Source organism: Capronia coronata, assembly GCF_000585585.1.
Source record: "Capronia coronata CBS 617.96 chromosome Unknown acBCG-supercont1.7, whole genome shotgun sequence".
In the NCBI taxonomy this organism is placed as follows: Eukaryota; Fungi; Ascomycota; class Eurotiomycetes; order Chaetothyriales; family Herpotrichiellaceae; genus Capronia; species Capronia coronata.
The window spans coordinates 487,742-515,380 of NW_006912899.1; the positions used below are offsets into that span (position 1 = coordinate 487,742).

At 52.9% G+C, this 27,639-nt stretch overlaps 11 protein-coding genes across 11 annotated transcripts; 7 read left to right on the plus strand and 4 right to left on the minus strand.

Moving 5' to 3' along the window:
- Positions 1–204: 204 nt before the first annotated feature.
- On the minus strand, positions 205–2,124 carry A1O1_07739 (uncharacterized protein; the record flags this gene model as incomplete). Its single annotated transcript, XM_007728605.1, has 1 exon — positions 205–2,124. The coding sequence occupies one exon, from the start codon at positions 2,122–2,124 to the stop codon at positions 205–207; it is 1,920 nt and encodes a 639-aa protein (XP_007726795.1).
- A 1,202-nt stretch (positions 2,125–3,326) lies between these two features.
- On the minus strand, positions 3,327–5,399 carry A1O1_07740 (uncharacterized protein; the record flags this gene model as incomplete). Its single annotated transcript, XM_007728606.1, has 1 exon — positions 3,327–5,399. One exon carries the CDS (start codon positions 5,397–5,399, stop codon positions 3,327–3,329), a length of 2,073 nt encoding a protein of 690 aa, XP_007726796.1.
- Positions 5,400–6,353: 954 nt separating this feature from the next.
- A1O1_07741 (uncharacterized protein) lies at positions 6,354–8,269 on the plus strand (the record flags this gene model as incomplete). Its single annotated transcript, XM_007728607.1, has 2 exons — positions 6,354–6,535; positions 6,589–8,269. The coding sequence occupies 2 exons, from the start codon at positions 6,354–6,356 to the stop codon at positions 8,267–8,269; spliced, it is 1,863 nt and encodes a 620-aa protein (XP_007726797.1).
- A 1,655-nt stretch (positions 8,270–9,924) lies between these two features.
- Positions 9,925–11,037, plus strand: A1O1_07742 (uncharacterized protein; the record flags this gene model as incomplete). The annotated part of the gene is made up of 2 exons (XM_007728608.1): positions 9,925–10,756; positions 10,823–11,037. The coding sequence occupies 2 exons, from the start codon at positions 9,925–9,927 to the stop codon at positions 11,035–11,037; spliced, it is 1,047 nt and encodes a 348-aa protein (XP_007726798.1).
- A 1,312-nt stretch (positions 11,038–12,349) lies between these two features.
- Positions 12,350–13,189, plus strand: A1O1_07743 (uncharacterized protein; the record flags this gene model as incomplete). The annotated part of the gene is made up of 1 exon (XM_007728609.1): positions 12,350–13,189. One exon carries the CDS (start codon positions 12,350–12,352, stop codon positions 13,187–13,189), a length of 840 nt encoding a protein of 279 aa, XP_007726799.1.
- An 839-nt stretch (positions 13,190–14,028) lies between these two features.
- A1O1_07744 (uncharacterized protein) lies at positions 14,029–15,267 on the plus strand (the record flags this gene model as incomplete). The annotated part of the gene is made up of 1 exon (XM_007728610.1): positions 14,029–15,267. The coding sequence occupies one exon, from the start codon at positions 14,029–14,031 to the stop codon at positions 15,265–15,267; it is 1,239 nt and encodes a 412-aa protein (XP_007726800.1).
- A 1,111-nt stretch (positions 15,268–16,378) lies between these two features.
- A1O1_07745 (uncharacterized protein) lies at positions 16,379–17,794 on the minus strand (the record flags this gene model as incomplete). The annotated part of the gene is made up of 2 exons (XM_007728611.1): positions 16,379–17,562; positions 17,650–17,794. The coding sequence occupies 2 exons, from the start codon at positions 17,792–17,794 to the stop codon at positions 16,379–16,381; spliced, it is 1,329 nt and encodes a 442-aa protein (XP_007726801.1).
- A 604-nt stretch (positions 17,795–18,398) lies between these two features.
- On the plus strand, positions 18,399–19,712 carry A1O1_07746 (uncharacterized protein; the record flags this gene model as incomplete). Its single annotated transcript, XM_007728612.1, has 1 exon — positions 18,399–19,712. The coding sequence occupies one exon, from the start codon at positions 18,399–18,401 to the stop codon at positions 19,710–19,712; it is 1,314 nt and encodes a 437-aa protein (XP_007726802.1).
- Positions 19,713–19,854: 142 nt separating this feature from the next.
- On the minus strand, positions 19,855–20,620 carry A1O1_07747 (uncharacterized protein; the record flags this gene model as incomplete). The annotated part of the gene is made up of 4 exons (XM_007728613.1): positions 19,855–19,962; positions 20,025–20,165; positions 20,214–20,321; positions 20,369–20,620. 4 exons carry the CDS (start codon positions 20,618–20,620, stop codon positions 19,855–19,857), a joined length of 609 nt encoding a protein of 202 aa, XP_007726803.1.
- Positions 20,621–21,683: 1,063 nt separating this feature from the next.
- On the plus strand, positions 21,684–23,816 carry A1O1_07748 (uncharacterized protein; the record flags this gene model as incomplete). The annotated part of the gene is made up of 1 exon (XM_007728614.1): positions 21,684–23,816. The coding sequence occupies one exon, from the start codon at positions 21,684–21,686 to the stop codon at positions 23,814–23,816; it is 2,133 nt and encodes a 710-aa protein (XP_007726804.1).
- Positions 23,817–25,698: 1,882 nt separating this feature from the next.
- Positions 25,699–27,480, plus strand: A1O1_07749 (uncharacterized protein; the record flags this gene model as incomplete). The annotated part of the gene is made up of 2 exons (XM_007728615.1): positions 25,699–26,460; positions 26,542–27,480. 2 exons carry the CDS (start codon positions 25,699–25,701, stop codon positions 27,478–27,480), a joined length of 1,701 nt encoding a protein of 566 aa, XP_007726805.1.
- Between the last annotated feature and the right edge of the window lie 159 nt (positions 27,481–27,639).

The window sequence follows — 27,639 nt, forward strand, 5'->3', positions numbered from 1 at the left end:
CACAGCTTCAAGCTGGATCTCAACCAGTTTATAGGTCCGCTGCATCCCCGACGGACGATGTGACTGATGAGGACCTGCTTTACTGGCCTCACTTCTTCACTTGCATTCACAGATGTCGTGATTGTTGGTTGCGATGCGTCCATGATCTTGTGCCCAGCACAACCGCCTAACTGTCCTCATGTCCAACCGACTCCTTGCTTCCCCTTACTGGTTTCCACCTCCGCTACCTTCACCTACAAAAGCTTTGTGCCTGCCAGCTGCATCCGAAGAAAAAGAGCCAAGCTCGCCGGACTCCCCTCCAGATGCTAACTCGACAGGCATGAGGTCAACATTGGCGTCAGACACAGGTTCTCGCCAGCTGCAGCCAGTCGGTGAGTACAGTCCCTTGAACAAGTCACTCGTCCGGTGCGCTCGTCCCGAGGCTATCTCCTGATGTAGTTTCTCCGAATAGAGGAAATGCCTCACGACCTTCCTGACGTCCTGCCAGCCTGCAACACCCATCTCTGCCGCCTGATGCTGATATCTGGCTTCGAACCATACCTTGTCCTCGGTGTCCACTGGATGCACCTTTCCCGCTAGCGACCCTACGTATAGGGCCCACAAGCGCAGTCGGGTGTAGTGGCCATTGTCGCCCTGGGCGTCACTTTCTTCCAGCTTCTTGCGGAGTTGGCCGATGAGTTTGAGACCAAACCGGACGGGCTCGGGCGAGCCCAACACCATGTTCGCCATCAGCGCCGTGGCTAGGCACACGTAAGCTTGTGCATGCGGTCTCTGAAATAGGTGAGGATATATTGAGAGATTGACGGATTGGTCTGCGATCCTCGATATGCAGTCGAACTTGCGCAACTGTCGCCAACGGAGCAGCTGATCTTCCATGGGGACATCGTGACTCTGAATATACTCGTCAACTTTGAATAGTTCACGTAAGTCGGTCACTACCGCCTTCATCACAGGCTGCTCGATAAGTGAATCGATCCCGGCTGCATGATCTCCAACAATGCCGGCTGACAGCAAGCGCGCCTTCCATGGCTCGCTGAGTCCACCGGGTGTCCATTCCTGAGCAGGGAAGAGGGGTCGAGTTTCATATTTCAAGGCAAAATAGCAGTCGCACGAGAGGAGATCTTCCCGAAACCACGCATGTGTCAGAATGATGCCACCGGCTGCGGTGACCAATTTTCGCAGCATTTTCAGGTGTGCGCGCGCCACAGATGTATTGTCAACGATAGTCTCCGAGGAGAAAAGCTTGAGAATGGCCTGAAGTGTGTTCAAGTCTTGAGGCCCCGGTCCTGCCACTCGCTGCCTCAGCTCGGTCATAGCTTGGCCTTGGAAAAACCGTGACTGATAGGCGAGACTATAGTTATCGGATACGGCGGCCAGGGCTGCCGTCAGTAGGCTCAAATATGCATTGGCGTAGCAGTTATCTTGACTCATATTCGCAATGTCATCCCAGCACCGGGCTATTTCGTAGGATCCTTGCGCTCTATCCGATTCCTTGGGCCAGTTCTGAGGAATGAAAACATCGTATGCGAAACTGAGCAAACTATCCATGAGTGGCGCCATGGATGAGGCAGAAGGACCAAAGGACTCGTCAGTAAAATCCAGTGGTGTATTGATACTGCTGAGCAAGGAGGTCGGGTCATCCTCAAAGACAGCCGATCGAGTCGACGACGTCGAATTCGAAGAAGTCGCATTGCCGCTGCCCGACGCCTGACCAACGCTGACGCCAGGGTAGCCAAGCTGGAGTGGCTGCTCGGTCAACCACGGATCGAACCCAAATGGAGTGATCATTGATGCAGCAGCCGTGCTTTGCGCGGCATCTCCGAAACTGGTCCTCCTGGGGATCTCGTAAGGAACTCGACGTACTGACTGCTGCTGCGACCTTTGAGGTAGGGTGTTCTGCTGTTGTACCGGCGGAGCCGACAGAGGCCCGACAGGTACGTTGGCGGAGGCTCGCAGCCTTCTGGCCTGCTCCTGTTTCTTCCATCGCTCATAGCGATTCATGACATGCCAGGAGACGGCGGCGCTGTGGTCCTTGGAGTCGATGTTGCCGGCATCTTTGTTGACAAAAGAAAACTCGCCTCGAAACGGCGCCGGCTGATTAGGCGAAGGTTTATCCTTGGACATGGTGCTTGGGTATAGATGATAGAGGATGTTGTCGGCCGAAGGATTTTGATATAGAAGTGCCGCCATGTTTCCGACCAGATACCTGATGGCGGTTTTGTAGGAAGAACTTCATGATGAAGATGCAATTCAGCCAGCGAGGATGGACGGTTCTTCTGTATCGCATTTCCCATCATTAGCTGAGCATTTGGATATTGATGGAAACCCATGCCATATAGTCCAAGGCTAGAAGATGGGTCCAGGCACAGAGGGGCAGAATTCAGGAGACGCCATATTTCCCGATCTAACCCTATATTGAAGGGCGTCCTCGAGCTCCGATTGGTGGTGCGGAAAGAGTCGCCAGACGGTGCGATGTATCTTGAGCTTGGAGCAGACTGATAGGAGGTAAAATGCAGAGGTGAACGGTAGGACAATGCGGGATCAAGGGACCGTTCCAAGATACCCTGGTCGCACTCTTAACGCTCAGATAGATAAGCGGCTGTTCGGGTCCCGTTATGCTGATGGTCATTCGAGGTCTGCTTACCTCAAAATTGGGTCATTGCAATGGTTGGTCAAGCAGACCGCTCCCTCCGATGACAGATCACCTGAAGCTGTGAGAGAGATCATTCAGAATTGGATAAGCCAGCAACACAGCCACATACTGTTCCTGTGTAGATGGCATGCTGGCCATGCGATTGATCCCTAGATAGCTCTTAAACTGAGCATTGACAGCCAGCTCAACCTCTCTTTGACGGAATCTCACCGAGAGGGCTTAGTAAAGTGTTGCATCAGTGGCTGTTGACACCATTTGTCATTCGTCCTGTCACTTTGCAGCGCCTCTACACTTCCATTCCTTCCATTCCCTTCGGAGTTCGAAAGGCTTCGGAGTAATCGACGGGCGAGACGTTACCCAATGTTCACTGCTCTGTTCTCCTACAGTTGAGCTAGTTGTCCTGCAAACAGGAGACCAGGATTATACACTGGATGATCATCAGCGGTGCGTAGGTGATTCACATGTTCGTCTAGGATTGTTGGAGACTGTCGTTGGTTGTTGTGACAGGCCCGCAGGAAAACCCACGCCTCAGGTAATGCAGAAAGAGCTATTGTCTCATGAAAAAGGTCGTTCTGATTGGATGTAGCTACAAAAGCTCAAGGTTTCGAGATCGGCCTGATGGATTGGAATCGTTGCCCACCTTGAGCAAATAACTGTTTCAGTGGATCGTTGTTCAGGCCATACCGAAGACCACATCCTGACCAGGGCCGCCCACTGCGTTCGGATCTAGGAGATCCCAACCAGCGACATAGCCTTCTGCTGATACAGACCGTGTCTCGCTGACGCTGAAATCTTCCCAGTTGACTGTCCCCACGTCGAATGATGGTAGTCCATCTTCAAAGCCATAGCGACTGCCGAAGCGCAATTTGTCGAGTTGGGCGGGCCCGGGATACAGAAGACGAGTGAGTTCGGCATCTTGAGCCGGGCCAAACGATGACAAAGAAGGAGGGCGGTTCGAAAACACTGACTCTAAAAGTGGTCCCAAAAGGCGTTCGTAGACTCCTGCATAGTTAGAGACCTCATTCCATCCTTGGGCGGCGAGCGCGAGGAAGTTGGCCGTAAAGACTTTAGTCATCTCGAAGATCTCCTGAGCACTGAAACGGGCGGAGATGGTATCAAAGCCGTGGCGCAGGCAGAACAGCACCACCATACTGTTTTCCAGTACATGGTGGGCAATCAGCCATGAGCGCCGATAGAAGCCTGAGACGATATGGTCGCGGAGTGACTTTGCACTAGAACATGCTGCTTCAAAGGCGACCATGAGACTGCGAGGCCCGGGCATGGGCATACGTGGCGAAGGGCGATGGAGGTTCGTCAAGCCGTGTGCAAGGGTAAATTCTGTCAGTTCGTGGCCGTCGTTGTAATCCTCATACCAGGCTTGTAAGCGTCGTTCCATCGTCACAAGCCAGTCGTCCCAGGTCTGACCGGGCTCCAATGGTTTGCCTTGGAAGTGCACTTCGGTCATAGCGGACTGCAGTCGGCGGAACTGAGTCCAGCGCATCATATGAGTTTTGGTCTCGGTTCCAGTCTGATCGATGCCATCGGGGTGGATGTGGCGATCATCCAGAATTGATGGATAATGTGCATCGATGGTCTGGTCGGGGATCGTTAGCGGGCGCTGCAAAGCTGAACAAATTGCACGATCGAAACCATAGGCCGACCAGAAAATGCGCCTCCGTAGGTCCAGAGTGAGCTGATCGAAATTCAAGGCTTCGGGGGGTTCCCTATGTAAACCCAGTTCGAGGCAGGCACGCATGGCGGCGCCGGTCAACATCCACACATTTGCCAGCCTTGGGTTGATGGATGCATATTGAAGGACCAGCAGAGTCACCTGAATGCCCGCCAAATCAGACGGGATTTGAGCTTTCTCAGAAAGGTGCTGAATGCCTTCCTCAAAGAGGGAACTTGAGAAAACCATGTGTTTGGCTTCATGGCCAGTTCGTGCACTGCCGAGAGTTGCCGAAATGGAAAGCATGAGATAGATGATCAGAAAGTCGAACGATGGTGGCACGGTGCGGTTTCTCTCGGGAAGCTCTTGCAAGGTGTCGATCACACGCTCGAGTTGCTGCCACAACGTTGGTGCATGCAGAATGGGAAAGATAGGGTAGACTCTGGTCATGTATTTCTTGACCAAACTTCGTAGAATGGGGGTGGGGATACTTTTCAACATGGCACAGCTGACTTCGCTAGTTGCCCGAGAGAAAGACCTTCTTCGGGTTTCCCGGGGGCTCCCAGATGCGATGGCCTTGGACGGTGTTAGACTCATTCGAACTCGTGCGATCAAGTCTGTGATCCCAGGCCCAGTTGGCAGGATCGCGAAGATCATGGCTTGAATTTCTCCACACCTCATCACTTCATCTCGAATAGGATCCCGCGCCGCCAACGGAGTAGTGTCAATAGTCAAAGAGGCCCGTGGGGTTTCATCGTTTCTAGGTATGTCCATGATGGACAGAGCTGAGTTCTCCATGGACAGGCCATCGTTGGATGGCATCCCCGCGAGGATATCGGAAGCGTTGAGTTCCTCAAGATGGCCATTACGGGCGAGTTCTCCTTCGACTTTGGCAATTTCGGTTTCGAGATGCTGGACGATGCTTCTGGGGATGTTGGGATCCTGGTCTTTGGAACTAAACCCTGTGCATTCTGATTTCGCTGCAACGCATTGTTCACATGGGATTGCGCGGTCACATTTGATCTTGCGGCGCCGACATCGGGCGCAGGACAGGACAGAGCGGCGGCATTCGGCCATGTTGGTGGTTCTGGGTCAAGGTGATGATTCAGGCCATCGACATTCGCGGCGTCTCGAGGCGTTGGTGGTGTCGATGGAGACGCGGAATGTGAATCAAGTGACAGAAGAAACGTTATTTCAACGGCGACGGTTTTTGCAACCCCGAATCGTGGTCCGCAAGAGCAGTCGCCAACCTCGCTGCGTGCGTTATTCTTCGGCCTCGGATGAATGAAGATGGAATTATTCAACAATAGATGGGCAATGGAAGATTCAGGTTAATAGCAATAAGACTTGGGAACGAATAAGGAGTGGATGATCTGACAGCCACCGGTGGAACTGGACGTGCCACTCGATCGCTCGAGGGAGGAATGGTGCTTGTGCCGTGCGCCCTTCTCTTGTTGTAGTAACACGGTGTTTGTTTGATTGCTTGATTGATTGCTTGATTAATTATTGATGTGGCAGGCGTCTATTTGTATCGTGATAGGTGGAAGAAATGTGAGAAATGTCGACATGGCAGGGTGCGCCCTCTTTTTCCTTATCGCAGTTTGACCCCGCCACTAAACCCAGTACTAATATTTAGTAGTATCTTGGGCAGATGGGGATCTCGCTATCTTCCACTGCAGTGTGTTATTAGTAGCCACTAGTAGTAATCTCTGAACTTTCGTTGCCTGCGCCTGCGCCGCCATGCCAGTATCGTGCGAGTGTCCGCCCAGTGTCACTCTCGTGTCCCTCTCCCTCTCCTTCTCCTCCAGCTTCCTCCACGCTCGCATTTGTTCTCTCGCATTTCAAGTTACACCCTCAGCGGGCACCGCGGGAATGTCTAAACTTCACCATAACAATAGCGGGAACTTGTGAGAACAAACGCACCCTGTACTTGGCTTTTGATACAAGGCTGCGGCACACCAGGCGCACATGTCCTTGGTCCTTCATTGATCCATCTCCCCAGATCGGACTTGGTCTGTTTATAAACACAAGATGGACTTCGACCACACGACCATCTCCGAAGCAGAACTCACTCGTCTACTGCCTACTTGTCAACGATGTCGTCGCTTGCGGCGCAAGTGTGACACAAACCTTCCAGCCTGTCGTCTATGCCAGAAGGGCAAAGCTGAATGTACCTTCTTCGACCATGCCTTGCAACAGACTCTGCCGCGAAGGTGAGCTGAGACACCGCCTCATTCGTCCTGAGCCTTGTGCTGATCCTCGTCAGTTATGTCCATTCGCTGTTGACCCGTCTGAGTCGGCTACGTTCCGTTCAGGCCGCGGTCGATGGCTCCAGCGAGCCCTTGACGTCCCTACCGGTTGTTCACCATGAACGAAACGCGTCCCTAACGTCCTCCCATGTCGAGCCGGCTCACAATGAATGGGGCACTTATACTAGCGAGCTGTCTTTCGACAAACACTTCATAATTGAGCATGCCAATCCCACGTGTTGGCAGTTCTTGGGTAGTAGCTCACCCTATGCTCTTGTTGTCGAGGTCCTGGTCCATGCTCAAGCGAAACTCGGCTCCATGGTTCATCATCCAGATTATGCTGGGCCGGAATTCTGGTTGAATGCTCAAAGCACCGAGGTCGCGGAACCGCTGCAGCCCAGGCCCACTCCGTCTCGCGCCGAGGTCGAGATGCTGGTCAACCTGTACATGTCTACCACGAATCGTCTAATGGTATTCTTCGATCCTGATGACATCGCTCCTGAGATTGACACATTTCTACGCCACCATGGGACGAATGCCAAGTACCTGTCTGGAAAGGAGGCTCATGAGTTCTTCCGAGTCGCGATGATCTGTGCGGTCGCCTCCGCCAACAAGGCCAGACACCATTCGGTCTATGACACGGAGTCCATGGCGTACTATGCCGAAGGCGTGCAATGTGTCGAGGAAGTTACATCGGACGTATCTGCCGACGCGCTCCAAGCTCTTTTACTCCTGATCGCGTTCACCCTTTTCCATCCCCGAAAAGCCGATCTATGGAAGTTACTGGACTTCGCGTGCCGTCTAAGTGTCGAGCTGAATTACCACAGTGAAACCAACGACGAGTACGAAGACGAGAAGAGTAGGAGAAAGCGCAGGTCTATTTTCTGGGGGCTCTACTGTGTCGAACGCACCATGGGCCAGCACTTTGGTCGTCCCTCTGATCTGGCGGAAGAAATCATTACCACTGAATATCCTGCCACTTTGAATGCAGCCACTCTGGCCGATCCCGAATCCCTACAGCTTGTTCTGATCTCTCACTACTACCGTTTGACATACCTACGATCGGAGATCTTTCGTGAACTATACCTTCCAGCTGTGGCGCCTAATTTACCACGCATGTGGTACGAGCAAAGTCTTGACCACATCTTGTCATGGAGGAGGGAACTCGAGTTTGTTGAAACAAGCCTGGGCATGGGTAGCATGACGTGTGATATGGGCTTCCACACATCCATATGCTTCCTGTTCCAGCCACTACTGCTGCGTGCGCTGGCCGCGGCCAAGGGACCTATGCTCGGTCCGGAGATAACGGAGGGCATCCCGCGGGAAAGCTATCATTCCGCTGTCAAATTGATAGAGTCTTACGATAAGATATTCCGTGGGGCCGAAGGAACTCCTTTGGGAATGTATCCCATCACAGTCAATTCTGCACACTACATACAGCAAGCTGCCATTACAATCATGGCTCATTGCCTGCTAGCGATCGATGGCCGACTCCCGGTTGTGACATTCTCACGTGAAATCAGTGGTGACACAGAAGGGCCTGTGGATTTCAATGGCATTCATGAAATCTCGGGAACATGTCTGATCTTACTGAACACCCTGTCTAAGAAATGGCCGGGCATGGTGGGCGTATTGGATATCTACAAGACTCTTCAGTCGCAGGTACTGCCCATCATGATGCGCAGTGGTTTAGGCTGAGACAAAACCCGTTTGTGAGGCCAGGACTTCACGGTATTCGGTATTCGTGGCATAACGGCAGTACATTGATTTCTTTCACCTCAGCCAGAATGCTAATATAAGGACTTCTCTGGCATCAACTCTGAGCCACCCTATTTGCAAAGATGTCTTGACGGATTGAACTATTGTCCAAGACACAGATTGGATACTACTCTCAACAGAATCCGGCACTGCAAAATTGTCGATAGTTGAAACATCAAACAAAGAAGGTCAAGACGAGCAAAGGGAACAAACGGGGAGACAGCCATCGCGAGAGGCACATCAATCTGCCCCTGACTCTCAAACCATTTGTTCAAGGGCAAACAGGCATCTGCTCGTTACTCTACAAGCACACAAAGACCTACGCAGGACCAGATGGTATATATCTCTTCGTCCACGAATGCCTTTATTTGCTCCATCACAACCCAGAACAAGAGCGCACTGAACCTTGTGACGGCCACGACATCTATCTTTTCCAACGCCTACGACATTGTCCTGCGTTGGGCTCTTCCCACTTTGACATCAACCAACAGACAGCAAATCATCTGGGCTCAAATTACTGTGACGAACCAGCGACGCCAATAACGGACACTGAAGGAACCATAAGATGGCACCACGAAGAGGACTGAACAGTGCGCTCACAGCCACTTGCGCCTCACCCGAACGATGCTGACGTCTTCCTCCCAGGCATACCCAAAACTCGATACAGCTCACGCCAATCCGCCAAGGCAGCAGCGATCTTGTCATCTAGCACGGGCAACTGTGTGCCACACTCTGGTGCCAAGTTATATCTGCGGTTGCCACGAATGAAGAACCCGGAAACTGGGATATATCACGGGCAACGCCGGAAAGATACCAACCATGGGACGGCGAAGGGTGAATACAAACAAGGGACAAGGTTACGCATCACACTGAAGGACGGGAAGGCTGTGAAGGTGCAGGTTGTCAATTAACGTTGGCTACCACAAAAAGCAAAAGGATGATCTGTTGACAATGATGGGGGATGCTTGAAGATCAGACTTGTGGAGCAGGCTGTGCAAGACATTCGTCCAGTCTTGCCAACCGAATTCGTGCCGTCTCTCGATTTTGGGTCGTGGAGCTGCTGCTGCCGGCGGTATATCCTTGAGGAGCTGCTTGGGACTGACTATAGAGGTCGACGGGGGTAAAGCGTGCTAGAGTAGCTGACCAGGTAGAGAGTCGTGGTAGACCTAGCAATATCAAAACTGCCAATGCCGGTGGCTATGTATGTCTCTCGCGTTCGTCTGTAGCCAACAGTAGCGGGAAGGACAGCACCATAAGGCCTCTCACGCAATCAGGCCCTGGAACCAGGAGAGGCTGCGAGATAACGCTGGAAAATCAATGAATGGCAGGGATGGGTGGACTGATGATGAAAGTGGCATGAATTATCTGTTATGAAAGTGGCCCATTCATTATTCGGCGATGAGCGAGGTGACAGTTGGGGCAACCTCCACAGAAGCAAATCATGAGCTCCATCATCTCGAAAAGTTAACCGGGAAGATACTAGATAGTCCCTTTCGCAAACTTCGACAAGGCCCTCTGCTGGATCGAAATTATTGTTCTTGTTCTCTTCCCCATGACTATGTGAGAGATCTTTGTATTGCACAGTCTACGCCGCCATGGCTAGTCTTTTCACCACCGTCGCCTCTCTGGCCTCGGGCACCGATGTCCCTCTCACCACCCGCGAGGCCCTCTCCGGCATCTTTGGGTCTGTCTCCATGGCCTGCTGGATCTTCCTCCTCGTGCCGCAACTGATCGAGAATTACCGCAACTCGTCTGCCGAGGCCATCAGTCTCGCCTTCATCTTCGTCTGGTTCATTGGTGACATCTGCAATCTCGCCGGTGCGCTCTGGGCCGGTCTGGTGCCAGTGGTGGTCGCCATTGGAGTGTACTTTTGTATCGCCGATGGCGTGCTTATCTCGCAATGTCTATACTACGGAATCATCAACAAAAGAAGAGAAGGAAAGGCGCTGTTGGATGGATCACCCTCTTCGTCCAGCGGAGTCGCGCAACAGGCCAGGCAGAATGGACACCACGACGACGAAGAGGACGACGACGAAGAGGAGCCGCTCCTGAAGCGCACCCGAACCAACAGCATCACGATCCCCGGTTCGGCGGACAGAAGGCGCAGCAGTCACAGTTTCCGGCGCCGGAGAAGCAGCGTGGCACAGAACGATCAGCTAGCGAAGATTCTGGAGGAGAGCGACGAGTCTGGGGCCAGGCTTTGGTTCAAGAATGCCATGAGCGTATTGGCCATTGTCGTGGTCGGCGCGGCGGGATGGGCTCTGGCTTATGAGTCGGGCGCATGGAAGCCGTCGCCTACGTCCAGGGATACCAGCGAGGAGAATATGGCTGTCGGCGCACAGATCCTGGGCTACCTCAGTGCCGTTGCGTACTTGGGCGCCAGGATTCCTCAGATCATCAAGAATGCTGGGGAGAAAAGCTGCGAAGGTATGTACAACTTGGTGCGAAGACATGGCAACCGCTGATCATATAACTAACACGACTGTCCTGCAGGTCTATCGCTACTATTCTTCATCCTCTCCCTCTTGGGCAATGTCACCTACGGCGCAGGCATCTTGTGCCATTCTACCGAGGCCGCCTATGTCAGGAAGAACCTGCCCTGGCTCATTGGCAGTTTGGGCACGATTGTGGAAGATGTGATAATCTTTGCTCAGTTCCACATGTACCGAGATGGAGGGGAATCCGAGTCCGATGAAGCGGTCTCCTGATACAAGAATGAGGAGGAGCAATGTACATCTGAGCTGCTCTTTTGCAACGGAAACATGTTAAGAGCAGACAAGGGACACAGAACTACACCACGTACGCGGGGATGATATGGCAGAGCCTGCATGTTCATGACTACCTCAGCCGCCATGAACATCGAAGAACAGATCTATGGCGAGCTTCGGGCTTGACTAATCATAATATAATATAGCTGTGTGTGTGGTCATCGGCACAAATCGATGCGACGCTTTCCCCAGCCTGAGATGACGGTTGCATATGAGATGGCTGGTGAAAAGCAGTACGTCACTGTCGCACGAAACGAAAAGTGCCTGTCGAAATGCGGGAAATGTTTGACAGATGATTACTCTGCCATAGACTTCGAGATGAAGCGGTACGCGCCAGATCTGTGCCAATAGCAATGATATATTTCTCGTCGGCAACAAACAACTGGATGTGAGACATTAATGTGCAATGTTGATGTCCACGTGACTGCCTCCTTCTAGCCGAAACAAGGTTTATGCCGCCCAGATTTCGAAAACTCTGGGCTTCGGGGGACCAACTTTTGCCCTGCAGGGAGCTAGGTGCTAGTTAGTACTACCTTAGGGGCGCGGTGCTACTTGTTACTTGTTAGTACACTGCACAGTACTGTAACAGCGAGCCTGTAGGCAGCCCAGAGCCTGGGATGCAACCCCCTGGGTGTCGGTGCGTCTAACCGGAAACTTGAACCCAGCTGCTGTTTAGGGGCTGGGGCTTGGGCTGGGGCTTGGGCTTGGGCTTCTGCTTCTGGTGCGCCCGTCATTTTCTTTCCACTTACCCACCGAGCCACCCACCGTGCTGTGGCCCCGAAAACTGCGACTGGCCCACGCTTATTCCCGTTATGTCTCACTGCACGCTGCTGCAGCGCAGGCACACCACTGGCAAGACTGCACTTCCACTTCCATTTCTCACGCTGGACTACGGTCCTTGCATTTTAACTCTCTTCTCAATTGTCACACACTGTAGTACCACGCTCGTTTACACACAGCTGACTGACACCTTTTCTTCTCCCACTACAACACCTTTTTCTCTTTGTTCTTCTTTGTTTCAACTAAATATCACCACTTTCACCTTCAGCACACAGTCTTCGACGTTCCCGTTCCCTCCGTATTCGGCCTTTCCATTGACGGCTCACCCTTTTCCACCCGACCCTGACGATCGCTCCTGTGCACGTCTCCTTTCAGGCACACACTTTGCAACAGAATCAGATCGAGTTTCTCAACCTCTGTTTCATTCGACTCTATCTCGAGATATTGCAGGACTCGCTCCTCGTCCGTCACCATGCATAAACTCTCTTTCCTTCTGTTTGGCATGTTCTTTGCATCCGCCGTATCCGCCGATGCTCTGGACGACGCAATAGCCCTCTTCAAACGCCAGAGCGTTCAATTGTCCACTGGCGGCACCGACACCACGGACACCGCCGCCGCCACGGCCACGGCCAGCGAAACATCTTCAGCTGCACCAACATCCTCTGCAAGCGATGATGACTTCACGTCATCCACTCTCGTCACGTCGCCAACGGCTTCTCCTACCATCGTGACAGAGTCCTCTACGATCACTCAAAGTCCGACCCAGTCTCCATCGACTACTATTGTCGTGACCACCTCTACCTTCACCCCCACCGACTCCGAGGGCTCTACTACCACCACCGAAGCCTCCGTGTCCACGGTCACCACCAGCACAATTACGCCCTCAAGAACATTGATCACAACCAGTGCTACTCAAGAGGTCATTACCACAATCACAAGCGTCAGTGCCGGAAGTACCGTCCATATCACCAGTACCAGCAGCAGCGTGGTTCCTGTCACCACAAGCGTTGACCCGGCCTCGTTGACCAGCGGTAGTGGAAAACACGGCAGCTCTGGACTCAGTGACACAGCCAAGAAGACAATTGGAGGCGTGGTTGGCGGCGTGGGTGGTGCCCTGCTTCTCGCTGGACTGGCATATACCGCCTGGCGGATTTGGGGCAAGAAGAAGAATCTTCATGACGATGACTTGTACGACCCCAACCTTAACCAGGACAAACTCAGCGCAAACACGGGATCCGAGTCCACACCTTTCCGCTCGACCTTGGACCAATATCATCAACCAGGGCCTGTGAACACCGCTTCCAACTTCTAAAAAAGTCGTGCCTTGTTGATCTTTCCACCGCAACCTCACGATCATCACGAATTCCTGTTTGTACTTAAAGCGTGGAAGGGGAACATCAGAGGTGGCTGTTCCCCTCAATTATCTGTCGGCAAGCGTCTATCCTAACTGGGCTGGCGATCAAGGCGTGGGAAGTTTGTTCTTTGCTTAGTGAACCTAATTTGTGCGATATGCACCGCACGATCGGTCAGGACTTCTATCTTGTTTGATTTGTACATAGGGATTGGCACTATTCAACCAAGGAATGGCGAATTGGCTAAAGGTTAGGTAGAATACAAAGATTTCTCTATGGTTTTTGTTCCGTTGTTTTGGATGAGGCCGAGCCCTGGCTGTTCTTGTTGTGTGTGTACCTGAAGCAGCCATCGACCCTGGTGATCAATTCCAGAAAACTCACATGCATGGAACGTTGAAGAGCAGTGATCGTGAGCAAGTCAGCCATGTCAGCAAACTCGAGTCTGCAACGCTGGTTAGCCTATAACGTGACCAGTAAAGCGGCGTCGAGCAATTAGACTGAAAAGGGACTAGTGTGGCTGCGCCAAACGCGTCCTCACTGCCGTCTGCTGCCACGGGGTCGTCGCGCATCCTGATCGCCAGTGTCAGTGTTCTCTCCACGCCTCATACTGTTGCACTTTGGACTTCTTCAGTCTACAACTCGGATAAGTAAGGAGTGAGCCAACTCTTCAATTACGGAATCACGGCACTGTGCTTCGAAACAAAGACAAAGTCCGCTCCTTTGTTTTCTTGCTTGGAATTCTCTCCCAGAGGGAGCAGACAACGAGGCAGCACGTGAGCGCCGGTCCTGAGCAAGAGCCATGTTCTCACTATCCCCACCAACTCTACCACCACAGCCGAGCAATTTCTTCGTCGCGAGCCGACCTCGATTCCACCATCAGACGCTTCAGACGCCGTCGCCACTTCGGACGTCGAGAAATGCGAATTTGAACTTGATGCCCAAATCCAGCACGGCGGCTGCGGACAATGAGTCACAATATTCGCATTCGTCTCCGTTGAGGAGTTCTTCGCCGTTCGGACCGGGCCCGCTTGGGGCTGAGGACCAGCTGTCGAATGCATACAACCATGAGAATGGGAATGAGAAGGAGAATGCGATCGCGAAGGAAACAGAGAAGCGAGATGTGAACACTGCAACCGGCGCTGTCTGGCAGAAGCAGAAGACAAAAACACCCGATGCAAAGGTGAAGGAATCTGCTGCCAGTGCGGTTTTCATGACGCCGCCCGAGTCAGGCAAAGGTTCTTGCTTCAGGTCGATCTCGAACGTGCAGGACTCACGGTTCGCGCAGACTGGAGTGTCGTTGCCACAACTTTCTCCGAGCACGTTTCGGTTCGAACCACAGACCGCGGTTTCAGATCGCCAGACGTCTAACGGGTGGGAACATCGCTCTCGGGATGCCAGTCCCGCAGCCGCATTGGCCCGACGTGCCGCTCAAGGAAGGGAAACTAAGAAGACGCAGTTCCTCGACCGCATTCGACGCCGGCGCGACGATTCCCGCACAGAAATGTACGGCGATCAAGTCCTTCGCATGGATTTCGTGAGAGAGCGAAGACAGTGGGAGGACGAGATGAATCGACGGGCTAGGATGGAGGTGGAGGCGGGCATTGCATGGACGGGCGAAGAGGACGATCTGGATGCAGATATGCAAGACACTCAAACAGCCACGACGAAGCCACGGTGGCCAACGGCAGATCATGAGTTCGGTCAAGATCAAGGGGACCCAGAAGCAGAGATGTCGCCCACCGAGGAGTATAACGTGGATGATGCGCTGGTCGAGTATTATGCGGACACCATGCACGACCAAGGCGCAGAAGCAGAATCTGTTCCTGCAGGCCGCGGTGCCGACGATGATTACCTGATCGACGACGACGATGAAGAGTATGATCGCTTGTTCAGGGAGATGATTGCCCAGAATCAGGTTCGGATCTTGACGCAGTCCTTGCGCGACCAGGTCCAGGATCAGGTCCAGCAGCAGATGGAGGGTGGCCAACACGAACAGCAGAGTCGGGAACAGAACGAGTCGAGCATGGATTGGTCCTGAACTAGGCACGGTCTGGCTTGAGCTCGGATCTTCTCCCATGTCTGTTTTTGAGGAAGACTCCGCGTGCATCTGATGTGCCTGCTGTGGGGATATCTGTACGGTCTTGTGTTTTTGTCATTGTCGTTGTCAATGTCATTGTCACCGTTTTGATCTCGATTGGCAGATCACAGATGGCGACATTGTCACTGTCGTCGATTTCTCTGACAAGGGCATCGTTTCTCACCACGATTCGAATGTGCTTGTGAGAAGTCTGGTTGCCACGCGGTCTTCCAGCGGCGGCAAGCTGGTCTTGGAACCCGGGACACCACACTGCAGCGTGGCCACGACTGTCTTCATTCACCACTGGCATGGCAAGATACCTTGCCTGATAGGTAGTTAGAGGTGGTACTATTCCCAGTATCCATCCACCTGTGACGGATAGGATTACACTTTGAAGTCTCTGAAGTTCTTTTGTCCATTACTACTACTACGTATCACCTTCATCCTACTCTCCTATGTCATGATACCTGCCAGTGACTGAAGGTTACCTAACTACCTAAAGGTACCAATGCTCAACGTTCGTCCTGCGTATCGTTCATCTATCCCTTGCTTTCCTTTCCATCCTTTTGATGGCTGGTTCGACTTTCTCGATATCAGATACGGTTTGCATCTTCGCTGCCTCGTTCTCGTATGTTTGTCTACCATATATCCTCAAACCTCTGACTGCTCTGGCTGGTTCGCCCGTGCTGCCTTGTCAACTATCAACTGTCGACTACAGCAGCTGGGCACTCGCGTTGATTGTTCCATAATCTAGCACGGTCCACTAGTCCTAGTTCTAGGCGAGAAGAGAATCTGATTATATGATTGACGGGCACATAGACGGGGTTTATTGTGTTGTAGGTACCTACGGCACAAATGGATATGTATGCATTGTTACACTATACATAGGTATATATGGATGTGAACACGCTCACCCCAGTCAAGAAATCAAAAGAGGTGCCTTTCTGATTGCTCTCTCTTTTCTCGCTCTCTTGCTCCTATTCCCCTGTTCCTTTTTCAATTTGCAGTAACGGGTCGGGTCTTGTGTCTCACCCCTCCTAGTACCCTCAGAAATCTCACGAGGATAACTGAGTCACTGCGTGGGACAGCCTTCGTCCAACTTCTCGGCATCATCGCCCAACCCCAGCCCCGGCATGCCGCCGCCCATGCCCGGGAAGGGATTGGCAATCAAATCCTCCGGCGGCGCGCCCTCGCCCTGCATGGCCTGCATCTTCTCCCAGACAAACTCTCGACACTGTGCACTGTCGTCGCTGTACGCGGGCTCCTCGAACTTGGCGACGATTTCGTCGACGATGACGCGCTGGCGCGAGAAGCGCTCGAACTCGGCCGTGTCGAGGGTCGGCCGGTTCTGCACCAGCCACGCGGGGTATTTGGTGCTCAGCTCCTTCATGGGCTCGTACAGCATGTCCTTGTTGGTCAGCTGCTCCATCATGCCCAAAAACATCTTGGACAGGTCGCCGCCGTCGGATCCGTCGCCGAGACCGGCTCCGCCTTCGGATTCCAGCGCGCGTAACATCTCCGCTAGCATGTCTTCTTCCGACTTGGTGGCTGAGGCTTGGGCCGTCGCGCTGGTCGCTGCTGCGGAGGAGGATTCCATGCGCGCCATGGTCTTGCGGATGGTGTCTTCGAATGACGAGCTTGGCTTGGATGGTTTTTGTTGTTGCGGTGTTGGTTTGGTGGTGGATGTTGATGTTGATGCTGATGGGACCACTTCCTCAACGCTCGGAGATTTGGGGCTGGCTTTGGATTTGGTATTCGATTTCGTTTGTGGACTTTGGGATTTCGGTATTGATGTCGGTTTGGATTCGCTCTTTTGTCGTTCATGTTCGTGTTCGCGCTCGCGCTCTGACTCGGCCATCTCGGCGACCTGTGTGCCTGCGTCCTCGCCCAGAATGGCTTTCAGCAGATCCTCCGGTTTGACGCCCTCCGCTTCCATTTTGTACGTGAACTCTTCTAGTTCGCGGCCCATTTTGGCTATGTCTTCCGGCGTGGCGGCCGAAGCGGCCGGGTCTAATGACATCTTGGTCATGACGTTCGACATCTCTGCCGTTAGTCGCGCCATGAATTCTTCTTCGCTTTCCGAGTCGCGAGGACCTTCGGGGATTGAGATGTCTGGAGGAAGTGCGGACTCGGACGATAAAGTACTGGAGGCGCCCGCTGCTGGTCTGCCTGGTCCAGACGAGGACGGGATAGGTTGCGATTGCGATTGCGATTTTGATTGCGAGGCTGTCGCAGCGGAGAATTGGTCGAGCACATCTATATCATTCTGTTAGTCTGGGGCTCTTCTCTTCGTTTCATACTATACCACAGGTCTGCCTCAGGACAGGAGTGGACTCTACATACCATCGAGGTCGTCAAAGTCTGGGTCCGAGTCCGCATCTTCGGCTATCACTTGGGGCTGGTTCTCGCTGGGATGATCTGGCTGTGTCGTTGGGATGGATGGAGGTGTCTCTTGTTTTGACTCTGGGTGCTGTGGAGGCTCGGCCATTGTCTGCGGTGTCGAGCGCAGTTATGTCGCCCCGTGCGGTCGCTACTGATAGTGTAGTGGGAGTGATGTGATCTGGAGCAGGGTGATGTTCGTTGTGAGGGGACCTGGATCTGAGACGCTGTACAGATGTACACAGTAAGTAGTGTGGTATAGTTGTCGAGGTAGGAACAATAACTACTCAGTCGGGCAAGGAAGGATGTTCACATTCAACGGCAAGAGTCCAACGACATTCTTGTTGCTTGTTTCTTGTTTCTTGTTCCTTGATTGTTGGTGTCGTTTAGTCCTACACCGGCACTGGAGAAGTAGGTACCCAATGCTGGCACACCGGGGCAAAGCCCGTGAGCATGTCCTCTCTCTTTTTGTCCATTCCCCGCAGACCGAGGCAGAGGTTGACCGGCTACATCTGCGCAGATGCGCCATTACAGAGCTTCTGCCCAGACTGTGTAATTAAAAGCCAGACTATACCATATCCAGTAATATATTGTCTCGGTCAAGAATACCTATTATAACATGGCTTCTCTGTCTTCCTCAGGACCCCTACTTTTACCACTCTTTTGCTATACAACCGCCCACCTCCTTGGTTTCTTTCTCCACGTCAGAGCCCATGAGACCGTTTTCGACACGAGGCTCTGCGTGCACTCGTGCCACACGATATATATGTCCAAAGCGGTTCTATAATCTACAACCTCGACGGCCGTTTTCAGATAAAAAGGGCCCAGGCGACCCTCTCCGAATCCTCTTCTGCGGCTCCGATGCTTTCAGCACGACTTCTTTAAGAGCTTTACATGAATACTCCCAGACGCCCGAGAGCAACATCCTCTCCATCGATGTCGTGACAAAGACAGACAAACGGACTGGCCGTGGTCTGAAAACCCTCACGGCCCCAGTCATCAAGCCCGCGGCACTCGAATTGGGTCTCCCATTGCATCAGATCGACACGTTTACAGGGTGGAATCCGCCCGAGTACCGTACACACGGCATCCCGTCTATCAATCTGGTGGTGGCCGTGTCGTTTGGTCTGCTCATCCCTCCGAGGATCTTGAACAATGCAAAGTATTCCGGTCTCAATGTCCACCCTTCACTACTTCCGGACCTACGCGGAGCGGCCCCTATCCAGTGGACCATCATCTATGGCCGCACCACGACCGGCGTCTCTCTGCAAACCCTGCATCCTCGCAAATTCGACGAAGGGGTCATCCTAGATCAGACCCCGGCGCCGGGCTTGAGGATCCCCAATCCAGACATCATCGATGTCACGGAATTGACACATCTACTTGCACCGGTGGGAGCGAAAATGCTAGTCGATGCCGTTAGGAATCGCCTCTACATTCCTCCTTACACCCCTGTCCAGCAGCATTCGGGAAAGCCGGCGCATGTCTCATACGCCCCTAAGATCACGCCGCAGATGTGCGCTGTCGATTTCAACACTCTCACCGCAGAAGACATACTTCGACGGGGCAGAGCAATCAAACCATTGTACGCACTGGCGGAACGGCAGTCAGAGCCTGGCTGCTTGACCAGGATCAATTTCGGAACAGATATGAGAGCTCCTAGCGTCGAAGACGTCCCGGAAGGAATGAGAGCAGAAACTGAGTCTATCCCAAATGGTCTTCCCTATGCAATCATTGATATGCACGAAACGGTGGATCAAAGCTCAAAGCCATTGCTGGTCAACACCCTCTCTAGCGAGAAGCACCGGGATCATCGGGTGGTCTTTCCAAGGATCACTGTTTCCTCATTCAAAAGGGGGTATGGAGCCGCGGCAGCGGCTCGTGCAGGCCTCTTCACCGAACCACTCATCTATGGAAAGTACAAATTGTACCGGTTCTCGCAACCACTGTCTGTGCAGCCCGCATCAGGGGAGACGAAGCCAGCTGTTGGACTGGCTCAACCACATATCCAACGCGCCAAACTATGAAATCACGAGTCCAGCATCTGCTTATATCAGCATTCGGTTTACACGGGAGAGAATCGAACACACCAACGGCAATCTGTTGGCCTGTCATTGACGTATTTTTCGCGGTTGAGATATATGCGTCTGCACAGTCGTCGAGCAGAGTCTATTCGTGTGAGACTGGAAAAGATAAGGTTTGAACAGAACCAACCTCGCGCTTCAAGGCGGCCCTGTTTTTAGTGGCCTCAATCCGCTCTTCGCCATATCTGAGGCCCTGTGAGCAGCTTCAGCCACAGCGAGCCTCAGCAGACTGGGGAATCAGCTTGTTGTACTCACCCACTCCGTTAACAGAAGCCCCGGCAATACAGCATTGATCCTGATCTTTGGGCCCTGCGTGGACGCTAGGCATTTCATGAGATGGAGGCCAGCGGCTTTGGTGACGGAATAGCCCATGCTGCTTCCGCTACAAGACTTTCCCTGCAGAACGTGAGTTTGCTTCTTGGTCAAATGTGGACGATGACCTACAGCAACCGACGAAGATATGATGAAGACACCACCTTCTGGATTGGCGTTGAAGATAGGAGCAGCCTCCTGCATCAACACCAATTGGGACATAACATTGATAGACCAGCACTGATGCAGTAAGCACAGAACGATAGACCGACCTGGTCTGATGATACCTTGTTCCATTCATCATGAGTCAGGTCATTGATATCGCCGAAGTTGGCGAATCTGGTCCAACCGACATTGTTAATGATGATGTCAAGCCCACCGAGCTGTTGGACGGTTTCCTTGACTAGACGAATGCTGTCGTCGACGACTCCAATGTCCTTGACGATTTGTATCAGTGACAGCACAATATAGTACCCTGACGCCTGGAAATCCCTACTGCTTGGATGACCACAGCCTTGACCCCAAACTCGCTTTGGCATTTTTCAGCCACATCGTCGGCTCTGTCTTTACTGCTCACGTAATTGACCACGATATTAGATCCTTCCGCCGCGAACTTCTCGCAAATTAGAGCTCCAAGGCCTCTGTGACTTCGTCATTGCCCGTGTACGATCATGGAATTGCGGGTGCTTGCCTCGATCCACCCGTCACCAAAACGTTCCGACCCTTCAAAGTATATGGCATTTTTTGGGGGCGGCAGAAGCTGCTCTTGAGAACGACTAGAGAGGCAGGAACGTCTGATCGACAAGTACGAGCGTTGGAAGGGTATCTTGTTGTTCTTTTGTGAATGTTGACTTTGCGGAGCGTCCCAGTGTTGCATGTACACGGTGACAGCAGTGGTAAGAAGCGTGGTCGAGGACAGTGGTGGATGGATTTCCCCACATCCTAGGGAAGTTAGATGTCAATGTGGCATGGGAGGAGGATGGCTGTCTTTACCGCGGTTATAAAATGGTAGTTGGCCCCCCAACTTGTCAGCTGGAGAATTCCCTTGGGGACATCGATACATGTCTCCTCTGCATTCTTGATGGCAGAAAACGTGTCAGATGCCACACATGGTATCTTCACGCTGGGCTGGAATCAAGGTAAAGGGCCAGAACTGTCTAGGAGGGAGCTTCGCCTTGGTCAAGGCTGCTCAGCGGTGGATGAGGCGTTCGAGGGAGTGGTGAGTTTGAGGCTGTCAACCATGAAGATGGCGATCTAGTATCGTGAAGGTTGCAACAAGTAGGTATGAATGAGATGGATGATGTTGATCTGCTATCTGAGTAGCCATCATGGTGGTTGTAGGTGTTGCTCTTTCCCAATGTTCCTGCCGCGTTCGATCTCTCCCTCGCAGTGACTGCAATCCCTCCCCGTTAGCATCCAAGTCCCCTACTGCGCACCTACCTTCAGCTGCATCAGGGCCTCTTCCATTTGAACCCTCTATCCCCTCAACTTCTGTGCCTGTTCGCTCTGGCATCGAGGCTTCTTTTCCCTTGGAGATGAGCCTTCATCTCGTGGGTGAAGTGTCCTGAAGACTTCGCAGACGCACCCTCAATCGTGCACACCATGGCTTCCCATGAACGATCCCGGAGCAGAGGCTCATTCTCGATCTTCTCCTTCGACACAATCAGGTCTCTCAGTCGTGCTGGTTCACGACAAGGTCAGTGGGAACCAACCTTCCTTTCCATCGCTGATCCCATTATAGCTGTTCGAATTCCCTCCCGAGCTGAACCTCCAGATCGATCCGAGTCCAAACTTTCTTGCCGATGCGACCCTCAAGACCAGCCTCCGGCATCACCTGGGCCTGATTCTATTACTGAGGTGGTTTCGGCAGCTCCTCGAGCCACATCGCCAGAAGGGGAACATACACCTGATGAGAGGGACAATATGGACCCCCCAGAAATCCTTGTCCACAAACGAGGCGATTCTCATCGGACCGCACCACGAGCCCGTCGACTCTCCTGGCTTCCATTCGGCAGGTCATCCTCCCAAAAGCAACATCCTCGCAGCCCTTCTGTGTATCTGCCCAAGGCTACCAGTGCATCCACTGTTGCTAGAAGCGTGATCTCGGCCCCAGTGTTGACTAGCACCACCAACGCCAAAGTGGCTCGCGTCGAAGGGGTGTACTGTCGAGAGATATCCGATCTGGGATTCGCTCCCCCGGCAGGAAACTCACAAGGGGAGCGTGCAAATCCTCCCACGCAGCAGAGTAATGGACATCCTGCAAACGCTGGTGGCCTGCAAAATGCATCGGTCAAGCGAGGAAGGATGTTGAGGCTTGGGGATGCTGTCAAAAGTAAATTCAAGGGGCCTGTCTTGCGTAGGCAATCCGAAAAAAGCCTGCGGCCAGCGATGGCAAACGGCACTGACGAACCAAGCACCCTCACAATGGAAAATGGCATTGCGAGACGTCGAACAGAAGCTTTCAACCTGTACAAAGGCAAGATTAAAGAACTTACAGGAAGCGGTAACATTCGACGGAAGCCAGTCAACAACAGCAAAGCCTTTGGTGCGCACCCGGACCCGCCTTCTCTCAGAAACATGACGGATCATTTGCTGGCAGACGAGAGTGCTGAGCAAAGTGATAATGACTCTGCGTTTGGGTCTTTGACGAGGTCATTCGCGAGCGCGGTTGACAAGCTGGACTTTTCATCGTCTCTAGCACATAACATGCCCTTCCTGCGGTCCCGATCATCCTTCTTCAACTCAAAGAAAGACAAGGACAGTGGTGAACAGAGTGAAGCGAGACGACAAGTCTCAGGAGCTTCTTCTTTATTGCGATCTCCCTCTGCCAGTCTCTCGTCACCGTCCACCATGACTCTCCCCAAGAAGACGCTTGATCGTTCGCCATCTGGTCAGAACGCACAGGACGACCACCCAGGCGAAAGCAGTCCATCAGCCAGTCTTGTTTTTGACAGCAGAAACAATGCATATCTGCCATACAAGCCCATAGATGGAGATATTGAGCGTCGTCATCCTCTGCGAATGAACCCCTCTAATCGCATGGCTGTTCCTCCTGTTAAGTCACTGCAATCACGGCAAGCAAATCAACTCATGGACGATCAATCACCAATCCCTCGTCAGCAACGCACGAAGATTCCGGTCAGGCAGAGTGACGATGAAGACGAAGACGAAACTCTGTCTCTTGATGATGCTCCAATCTACTCTCCCTCTCTCGGCGATCTCAGTCAATATGCTAGAGATACGCCGCCTTCAAAAGCGACTTGCAAACCCGGGGCTTTGGGTGACAAAACTGCTGGTGTGACCCCTGATCCCACGCCCACTAGGAACAACCAATCAAGCGGGCAGCAGCGCAGCGTTTTGAAGAAGAGCAGGAGCGGCATCGGACTGTTTTCAAGATCCAAGTCAGTCAAGAAATTGACCAAGACAAACTCGAGAGCCGAGCGAAGCGATGATCCAGACACATCCGGCCCAAGCACTCCTTCACCTCTGCACCAACGAGACATGACCCGGAGCGATAGCACAGGCAAGACAGTCAAGAAGAGCCGGAGCCTTCACTTTGGTGGGCTTTTCAAGCGACCTAGTGAACCGGATCTAGGGGCGGCCATCCCACGCGATTTGAGCGTGCCCTTTCAACCAGCGACACCTTCACCGCTCCGAAATGTCACTCGAGCTCGTGGAAACGATGGCAAAATCCATTCACTTGCCCAGAATCGCCGTTCAGCGTCGGGCCCTTGAAAGGGAGGTAGCGAGCCACAATGAAGTAGACCAAATCCATGAGGAGAAGCCAGAGAAAGATTGGCATGGCAATCACAACCCTACTCAGCTGGTGAATATGCGGTGAACGAGTAAGGAAACAGGTGCGGATGAAGGAGTAAACGGGACAATTCACCTTTGATTGTAGAGCTATCAGTGCTAGACAACAGCGCGCTGGGTTGACCATGATGAGCTTGCGACCGACAAGGCTGTGGCTTTCCCCGTGTACCTTGCATGGTGTTTGCATGTGGAGTATCAAATCGAAACTGGGCAGAAAGAATGGGTTCGAAAAACATAGCAAAAGCGAACTACACAGCTGCTGGAACTTGATGAGCTGGTAGCTAGACGCGCAAAAGGCTTCGAGTCCACTGGAAAGAATTCCCACATCCTCACTGTTTGTTGTTAAGCTTTTAAACGGGTGTTCCAGATCAGGGCTTATTGATAGCATGTATGGATTGCAATCCACCCATAGATACCTGTAGTTGAACGGAACCCAAAGCAGAATGCTGTTAGAGATACGACACAAAGGAAAAGCCGAGATTTGAGCAAAAGGTGCTGGTCGAGCCCAGAGAGAGCTCCAACAGGCTCCAACAGGCTCTTATAAGCACCTGGATCTCCGACCCCTTGCTAGACGCCACCAACCGATGGGGCTTTGACGCCTTGGACGGGTTTGACGTGTCCCACAGCGCGGACAAGCCTCCACCAACTTCCAAAAAGGAAAAAGGGATGCCAACAACTTGAACCACCCAGTCAAACCCGCTCGTAGCACCTCATCATCCTCCCGCGATATCCTGTACAAGTAGGCCAGAAGTATGTATGTAGTAGAAGGGCAGCCCAGCGAGGGACCTTGGGTACTCGAATGCGCCCTTGGCGTGAGGAGATCGGAGCTTGTTGCCAGGCTTTAGTGATCGACTTTCCAGCCCGATTGGAGGGCGATGCAGTTGGATAGATAGATATACATATAATAGGCAGAAGAGAGGGGCGGAGAGGAAGGTGAGTTTGGCATCTAGGTGGTCAGCCGAGTGTCGATAGATACTGATGGATCTGGTACCAGCAGTAATCTATCCTACCGACCAGTCGCGGGCCATGGAATTGCAAATGCAAAAGAAAGGAAAGTGTGTGCCCCGGTCTAACAAGATGCACCGTCTCCTTGCTATACTAGTAGTAGCACTGAGATAAGGAGCAAGACGGTGCTCTCCGTAGACATGATGGTGGAGGTCTCTATCGCGAACATGATAATAGTATAGATTAGATTGCTACTTAGTACCGAGTGGTGGATACCTCAGATAAGGTATAATGCTTGTACCAACTACATGCCTACTTCCCTGCCTCTTCCTCTCCATCCTCCACCCTTCACCCTCCACCCCTCGATCCTTATCTCCCCAGACTGGATTCATTCACTCACCTCACCTCGATGCGAACGCGGATCCCAAAGACCAAAACGTTCAACGGGTATGTGTGTACGCCGAACCACAAGCACCACACTCGCTTGAACAGGAACGGACCCAGACAAGCTGACACCCGATCATCAGATGCTGGACGTGTCGCCGTCGTAAAGTCAAATGTCCCGGGCCCCGGCCAGTATGCAGTCGCTGTGCAACGTCAGGTCGGACCTGCGAGGGCTATGGGGCCAAGCTGTACTGGGTCACAGATTCACATTCCGAGCTGGAGTCCGCTGAGGCCAGGGCTTCAATCCGTCAGAGAATCGTGCTCCCTCGAGGTGTGTGTGATCCGTCACCTTTGGCAAAACTCCGTACATACCTGTACTGTCGGAAGCTAGGTAGGTACTATTGTCTGCACAGCTCCTAACGTCGACCAAGGCACCAACGTTCTCGACCGCTATGATGAGACAGAAGCGAATCGGATGCTACATGTTCTCGAACAACGTGTAAAGGTCCTTGTCCGGGATTCCACGGCGAGCACTGGGCCCTTTTCAGTCTTCCAGGCCAGCCCTGTGAGCATTGTGAGTGACGCTGGCGGCCATTATGATGACGATAATGAAGAAAATGAAGAACTCGAAAAGGCAACGCATGATCAAAGCGCGTTGCATCAAAGAGAAGAAGAAGAGCGTAGTATCATCACCAGCAGAAATATTTGCATTGACCCTGAGACCGAAAGCGGCCATTCTACGTCTGCGTCCACATCTGCGTCTACATGGCATACGATCGCACTGCCGCGTCCCCCCAACCGGTTCTTCCCCTTCCCATTGGAGCCTTCCCAAGACTCGGACTCAAGTCCTCTGGTGCAGGAACTCTTATCTCACTACCTGCTCCGGATTGCCGACATTGGCCAGGTGATCAACCACCCGCAAAACATTTTTCGTTCCATCTATGCACGGTATGCGATGCAAGTGTGGACACAGCCTCTTTTCACCACCGAACCTCTACCTCGGGCCACCTTTTCCAGTCATCAAGCCATCTTCTGCTCTATCATCTCGACCGCGGCGTATCATCGGCGGGGTTTACGCTCGCGCAAACATCCCCATCGCGAGTTCTACGACCGAGTGGGTAGCGTCTATCGGCTGCGCGCCTTGCAACATCTGCAACAGGCAATCGCCGAACCTTCTACACACGCCGAAGCCTATTGTGCGATCCTGTCGGCTATTCTCACACTGGTGAATTTAGATGTAAGTCAATCTGTCATGAATAGCGGTACTTCAAGTTGTTCTATGGTACTACTGGGGGTACACTAACACCGAACCTGGCAGGTCATGGAGGGGAGCTTGACCGGGTTCTTCGCGCACCTCCACGGTTGCCATGAGATTCGGTATTTGGGGATCCTGCAGTCGCCACAAGCCGATTCCATGCGACCTCGCGCACGACAGCTCGAGATCAGTTCCATCTTCATGGACACCATCGCATTGACGACGGCCAACCATCTAGACATCATGTTTGGCTTTCCCGCATACTCCAGCAAGCCGATCCTCTTGGACACGCCCTTCACCACGACCGACATTTTCCTGGAACACAGCTACGGCGTGACCGCGTCGGTGGCTTCCATGGTCTACGTGACCAACAAGATCTGGTTGTATGCGCAATCGCGCACCAATTTCCAAGACCTTTCTCCTGCCGAGGTCGACGCCAGCCTCACGAGTCTGACCGAGCAGCTCGACACCTGGTCTCCGGCCTCGGAAACTTATGCGTCCGTGGCCGTCGGTGACACGTGGACCAACTCGTTGTTGAAATTCTTGTCGACCGCCTTTCACTGTGCCGCCCGCATCTACTTTCTGTCGTGCTTTAGGCTAGAGTTGCATCCCTCCCGCCGCGACCCGTCGTCCATGCTCGCCCACTTGTCCGAGCTCACGCTCCAGGCGTTGGAGCAATCCGACCGCGCAAGACCCCCCAATTCAAGAGCCGGCGCTTCTGCTTCTCTCTCGTGGCCCGCTTTCGTCGCCGCGTGCGAGGCGCCCCCGACGGCGCGGCCGAGATGGACTCGATACTGGCAGACCCTCCTGAAGCACCAGATTGGCACCCAGCAAGCCGCATGGGAAACTGTGCAAGAGGTCTGGAGGAGGAGAGACAGACCCGGCAGAGGCACTCATGTCTCCGAGACGCCCATCTTGGCCCGCCTGGGAACCACTCAAGTCATTGAGCCAAGTTGGGCGAGCGTCATCAGAGACAATGGGATCGCAATTATTGCCATGTAGCCAGTCCTATAAACTCTCGGGAAGTAGTGTATTCCCATCATGATCTTGATTCTTCTCAGCCACACCGCCCGTAGGAAAGGCGCCACTCATATACCAACGCTGGCACATCGTTTAGTTGAGTAGCTCATTTAGTCTGGTAGTTACTATCGCTCGCCGACC